Source organism: Garra rufa, chromosome 9 (assembly GCF_049309525.1).
Source record: "Garra rufa chromosome 9, GarRuf1.0, whole genome shotgun sequence".
NCBI classification, from domain to species: domain Eukaryota; kingdom Metazoa; phylum Chordata; class Actinopteri; order Cypriniformes; family Cyprinidae; genus Garra; species Garra rufa.
In genome coordinates, this window is record NC_133369.1 from 2,588,343 (window position 1) to 2,595,421 (window position 7,079).

The window sequence follows — 7,079 nt, forward strand, 5'->3', positions numbered from 1 at the left end:
TGGACACTTTAAACCCATCCACTAAAGATTTAAACAAGCTTGTTAGAGTTGGCTTGATTCATTCCAATTTTCATGCATTTCAGTGAATCAATTGCAATTGACTTTTGAATTGATTCTATCAAATTTGACATTTTGAACCAATCCACAGAAATAAATCGAACAAACTTGTTAAAGTCAGTCAGTTTGGTTAATTCCCGTGGTGAACTGTGGTCCAATTCAATGAATAAAGTTAAATACTTTTGAATTGATTCGTTGAAATGGACAGTTTGAACCCAGCCACACAAATGAATCAAACAAACTTGGTAAGGTTGGTCCATTACAATTAATTGATTCAGAAACTTCTATGACTGACTTTTGAATTGACTCTTTGAACCTACAGACAGAAATGAATCAAACAAACTAGTTAAAGGATAACTGTTGCCAAAATGCAACATGGGCTGTTTTTTTACTGTAAACGAGACAAACTCATATCTAAAAGCATAATTACGACAAACGAGCCGTTTTTGAGATTGTGGTGAAACCATGAAACTTTGCTGGAAGTATGGCCTGGGTCTCTACACATGAACTCCAGCATTGAGAACATTGTTTGTGGACACAGAGTTTACTAAAAAGAAAGGTTTTGAACAACTCACTTTCGTCTCGTTTGTCGTAATTATGCTTTTAGATATAAGTTTGTCTCGTTTACAGTAAAAAAAAAACAACAGCCCAGGTTGCATTTTGGCAATAGTTATCCTTTAAGAGTCTGTTAGCTACATTTCTGTGAATTTCTGTCCATTTTAATTAATCAATTCTGAAATTTCTGTGATTGAATTTTGAATTGATTCTTTGAAACGGACAGTTTGCACAGATCCACAGAAATTGATCAAACTAACTTGGTAAAGTTTGGTTTGATTTATTCTCGTCAACATCAGTCCATTCCTATTAATTGATTCAGAGACTTTTAAGACTTTTGAATTGATTCTTTAAACTGGACAGCTTGAAACTACAGTCAGAAATGAATCAAAAAATGTACTGTCTGTTTGCTTCATTTCTGTGAATTTCTATCCATTAAAATTTTTGCTATTGTTTTTTTTTCTCAAATAGATTCTTCGAAATGGACATTTTCAACCCATCCACATAAATAAATCAAACAAGCTCTAACAGCGTTTTTATTAGTGATGTTTAAACGAGAGACACTAATAAATCTCTGTCTCAACAAGTGCAGTAAACAGTGCATTAAAATCACTGCAATATTCAGATGTGCAGACATTCGTATGCCATGAGGCATGTTATTCTTTGCTGTTAATCACTCAGGTTAGAGCTGTCAACCTGTCTCAGGTTATGAAAAATGTCAGAAAACAGTGGTACTGTGTGGTCGGAGAATGAGTGGAGAAGAAAACACACAAAAAATGAACTGCATAGATATAAGACCAAATCTGGTCATCTGACACTCCTGTAAGTCACTGTATAATCCGAACATTGTTCACACAGATGTTATGCACGTCAGTCGCTGGACTAACCACGACTCTCAGCTGTGAGCTAATACAGCTGTCAATCTCAAAATCTTAGCTCTGCACCTTCAACGCCCGCCGTTGATGTCACAGCACCTCCGCCAAAACTCCCCGCAGGGAACGGCCCGTCAAAACCCATCAATCCCACCGGGGAACAACCGCAGCGGTGCTGTCCCGCTGCCAAACACGACAAAAACAACAGCAGCTCTCCGCATGGTGAGGAGCCGGACGTGTCGCTGCACGGCCCCGCGAACGCACGCTCCCGTCTGTTTGTCTCAGCCGCTGTAATGATGATTTCTCGGTAGTGGGAATGTGGTCTTTGGCAGCGGGACGGCGCACGGCTCACCGCAAGTTGTTCCTTCTGTGGTGCAGCTCCCGTCTAGATTCTTGAGCGATTCGACCAAGATACAGGGAGAAAAACTCAAGCTATGTCTGTCTTACTGCTGAATAGTTTCTTCTGAGACACTACTTTTATAAAAGCATTGCAAATCTAGTCTCTAAGAAACCATTTTTGGGCCACTTTTTGCAACGCAGCATTAAAAGCATCCTTTGAGAAGAAAGCACTGAAAGTATACAAAACATTTCTTAATATTAGTTGGTGGCTTGGTGCTAGGGCTGGGTAAAAAAATATCGATTCTCCGATTTTAATCGATCTTCAGTTTAACGAAACGATTTCCCGAATCGATTCTTAATGCGCGTGCTTCACGTAAGAGGATATGAATATTCACCTCTCGTCCTGAAGGTGTCACCATCAGCTGCAGTTTTTGCAGAAAAATCTGGTGATCAAAAATGATTAGGCTGTAGTTAAGAACTGTTACTGTCTTTTAATTTTTTTTACAGTAATGTGCATTTTGCAGTTTGTTTACATGTACAATGGATGCACATATTTATGACTTCTTGTTACAGACAGTGTTCATTTAAAATAAACAACTGTGTGCACCCTATTATTAATGTAGATGTGCATTTCAGTAATAAACTTTAGTAGGAGAGTTTCAGTTACCAGTATTTATATCAAAATATGGACCCATGTCTGCAAAACTAACATTTTAAATGAAATACTGATAGCTAATCGATATCGAATCGAAATCATAAAAATAAGAATCGAATCGCCGAATTGGTCACAATACCCAGCCCTACTTGGTGCGGTGTATTTTTATGCAGCATGCAAACTAGAGCTGGGCTTTGAGACCAATTTAATGATTTGGTTTGAGTTTGATTCACTAGCTTCAGTTTTGATCTTGATATTGGATATCAATCAAATCAGGTACAGTGCATGTCTTTTTTTTTTTAAGAAAAAATAAATAACCCCTGTCAGTTGGTACATTACTATAATAAAGTGATTTATAAACGTATATTTAAAATAAAAATCACAAATAAAGCAGTTTTTATAATTAAAAAATATTATAATGTGTTTATATTAGAAGAATATATTTCTTATAAATATAATGTATATATGTAAATATAAATATATTTATAAAAGCATGACTTAGTATTAGTTGCTGCTATGCATTTTTATGTTTATTAATAAATCTTAAGAGCATGCAAACTAGAGCTGGGCTTTAAGACAAATTTCAGGATTCAGTTTGAGTTTGATTCACTAGCTTGCAATTCGATTCAGTTTTGATTTCGATATTGATTAAATTGACTGAATCAGGTACAGTAAATGCCATTTTTTTTTAAGAAAAAATAAATAAATAAACCCTGTCAGTTACATTACTATATTAAAGTGATTTATAATCAAATAGTAAAAATTTAAAAAATAATAAAAAATCAAGTAAAAAATCTAGATTAATTCCAAGATTACAGTGAGATTAATCTAGATTAAAAAAAATAATCTATGCCCACCATTTATTATAATATATTTACATTATAATATACTTATTACATATACACTACCATTCAAAAGTTTGGGGTCAGTAAGATTTTTAACAGATTAACAGAATTCTCTTATGCTCATCAAGGCTGCATTTACTTGATCAAAAACACAGAAAATTTGTAACATTGAAAAATAGTTTAAAGAAAGAAAGTTTAAAATAATGGTTTTCTATTTTAATATATTTAAAAATATAATTTATTTCTGTGACACAAAGCTGAATTTTCTCCAGTCTTCAGTGTCACATGATCATTCAAAAATTATTCTCATATGATGATTTATTAATTTTATTATCAATATTGGAAACCGTTGTGCTGCTTAATATTTTGGAACCTGAGATTTTTTTTTTCAGGATTCTTTAATGAATAAAAAGTTACAAAGAACACTGTTTATTCAAAATATAAATATTTTCCAACAATATAAGTCTTTGTTATCACTTTTTAACCAATTTAACACATCCTCACTAAGTATTCATTTCTTTCAAAAAAAGAAAGAATAAAAATGACCACAAACTTTTAAATGGCAGAAAGGAATCCTGAAAAAAGCAACTAGAATTTTAAGCAGCACAACTGTTTTCAACATTGATAATAAATCAGCATATTAAAATTATTTCTGAAGAATCATGTGACACTGAAGACTGGAGTAATGATGCTGAAAAATCAGCTTTGCATCACAGGAAACAATTACACTTTAAAATATATTCACATAGAAAAAAGTGATTTTTAAATTGAAATAATATTTCACTATATTACAGTTTTTTTAATGGATTTTTGATCAAATAAATGCAGCCTTGACGAACAGAAGAAACAAAAAAAAAAAAACATTAAAAATGTTACTGATCCCAAACTTTTGAACAGTAGTACACATATATTATAATTTTTTATAATGTTTTAATGGTATTATTTTGTTTCTACTCCAGTTTGTTAAACTTTTAAAGAGTGGATGTCACAACATGTTTTTATGACGGATTTTATTCAAACATGCATTAGATATTTAAAAACCTGTTTAGTTAAAAAATCATGCAATATAGTGCATATATGTAGCGAAATGCCCATTTCTAGAGTACATTTTTCCACCCAACTATTGAATTTATGATCATTGAATGGCTTTCCTAAGGTTAATGTGACATTACGTGACATTTTAAAGCGCTTTTATTTACATCTTTCCATGGTTTAAACACTGACTGATCAATTAAATAACAAATGATTCTTTTAATAAGTTGTTTCGCTTCTTTTAACATACTTTCTGACGTTCATTCATGTTTATTTAGTGCTATAACTAGTAGTAAATAGAAAAAGATGATCGGATCGGTTCACGTGAGGCTACAGCAAAATGTGGTAAATGTGACATTTTCAAGCTGTTTTTTGACATTTTTCCATTCTGTTTCTTTCAACATACTTTCTGATGTTCATTCATGTTTATTTGGTGCTATAACTAGTAGTAAAGAGGTAGAGATAATCAGATTGGTACACGTGAGGCTAAAGCGCCAAAACCATATTTATTGTTTGAATTTAATGATAAAATAGATTTTGAAAGCAAAGATCAAAAGTTACAAAGCACAAAGATTAATGCCATCTATTGGAAGAGAAGCGCTATAAAAAGAAAATGCTCAAATTTTGTTCATGCATCAACTGAAAACAGCATAGACTGATTCATGGGATTGCAAAATTGATATTGGTTCATCAAAATAAGAATCGATTCAAATCTATATTTTCAACCCAGCCTTAATGCAAACGCTACAACCTTTGGAAAAATTGACTGAAATTAGTTCGGTTTTCAAATAGAAGTGCTTTTTCGTATACAAGAACGGTCATTTATTGCGTTTGATATCAGTTAGGATGCTGCCTTAGAAGACAGATGCTTAATTTACACTTCAAAGGTGAAACAGAAGTGCTTCTGAAGTGGCATTCAGACATCTTTTCACGGTTTAATGCTGCTCAAAGGTGGCATGAATGCATTCACGCAGCAATTACAACTTAATACTTTGATACCAGGGGCTGAGGTGGATCAGAGCAGGCATAAGTCTGGCTTTTATGCAGCATTGCACATTAACACTGAATTTTGAGCAGGCACAGAGCAGCCTTTAACTCGCCTTTTAATGCGCAACCAGACAGATTCCAATGCAAATGCAACAAAAAACGCTTCTTACCTTATAATCTTTCAGACTGGTTTCGTATCTCTCGCCTTCTTCAAGTCCTCTGCTCGAAATAAAGCCGTTCACAACAAAACTATCCCCTGAAAGTGCATTTGAAAAGCGTTAGGAAAAGTTCTGCAACATTCAAGACATTAATAGTTAATGCGTATAACACAAATAGATTCAAAACTGTGTCAAAAGCAAAATGCAAAACTCACCCTCAGGATTTTCCCGACGTTTGCAAGCTGCATCGCAATGACAAAGACGAAATCTAAGCATTAGTTATAATAACATTTATGCATGTGCTTTTTAAGAGTGTGCATGGATAGAATTAGAAATATCTTGAAATAACAACATTTCTGCTATAAATTGAAAATTAATAATGATAATGCATGACAAAAAATTATTTTTCAAGACTTAAAATGTTAGGAAAGTAACCATACACAAAGTTAAAATAGTTCAATGATATTTTTATATTTTAGAAATACATTGAAATCATTCCTAAAAGACAAGAAACGTTGTTTTAAATACATATTTATCTGTAAATATAAGTGCACACATATATTTTTCGATTATGTAACTTGTAGATGTGTAACTCACCATGTTTTGAGTGAAGTTTCCCCATTGTATCAGTGCTGTGGTTAAGAGAATTTGTGCATCTCTGGGTCACAGTCGAGCATTATATTCCGTTCCGTTCGGAGAAATTAAAAGGCAAATCCTGCAGTTTCCGGAAACACACGAGCGGCATTTAGCCCGCGACACCCGCGAGACACAGTCACTGTGAATCTTTAATACGGAGGAGTAAAAAAAAAAAAAAAAAAGTGTCTTTCGTCGGAGCTCAAGAGATGATGATCCGCTGCAGATGAAGATGTGAAGCGAAGTGAAGTGCGGGAGAAACGCTCACCTTCAGTCCGGCCCCCTTCAGCGCCACTGTCGCCCCCTACTGGGCATGCGCGATACACAAACACAGGTGATACTAGGGTGAAACTTTTAATAAGTATTTAGGACATTTATTTAAACTTTTTCTGTAAAGATTTCTGAAATGTAATTTAAACATGAAAATGAAGCACAATCTAATTAAATATACACTTATTTGTGTACATTTTCTCAACAGAAAACTGCACATTGGTTCGAAACTCTCACTTTGTGGACATATTGAAGGTTTTTATAGAGGGGATTCTCTTTTTATCTATTTATAAATCAGAAAATACTATGAATAAAATGTTAAATTTACACTAAATTGAAAACAGATAAAACAGTAAAGTGCAGATTTCTGACTTAATGCAAGACAAAAAAAATAGTTTTGAGAAAATGGATGATCATAGTATAATTTACTGTAACTGAAATGTACAGACAGAGACAGCTAAAAAAAATTAATAAAAAAATAGGGAGAATGCATACCTGAATGAATGTATACATGAAAGAATTAAATAAAATAAACTAAAATGACGCAAAAGGAATAAACAAATTAATAAATGAATGAAATAAAAACAAGATAAAAAAACAGAATGAATAAAGAAATAAAATAATAGATTGGAAATGAATGTAATAATAAAAACGAAATAAAATTGAATTAATTAAT

At 32.9% G+C, this 7,079-nt stretch overlaps 1 protein-coding gene across 1 annotated transcript in view; it reads right to left on the reverse strand.

Annotated features, from left to right (window-relative positions):
* Positions 1–6,258, reverse strand: part of nkd2b (NKD inhibitor of WNT signaling pathway 2b) — a 68,090-nt gene extending 61,832 nt beyond the window's left edge. The window contains exons 1-3 of the mRNA XM_073848007.1: positions 6,098–6,258; positions 5,716–5,742; positions 5,504–5,598 (exon numbers count right to left, since the gene is read on the reverse strand). Coding sequence (XP_073704108.1) covers positions 5,504–5,598; positions 5,716–5,742; positions 6,098–6,122 — 147 coding nt within the window. The 5' untranslated portion in view covers positions 6,123–6,258. The remainder of the gene's footprint in view (positions 1–5,503; positions 5,599–5,715; positions 5,743–6,097) is intronic.
* Positions 6,259–7,079: the final 821 nt, after the last annotated feature.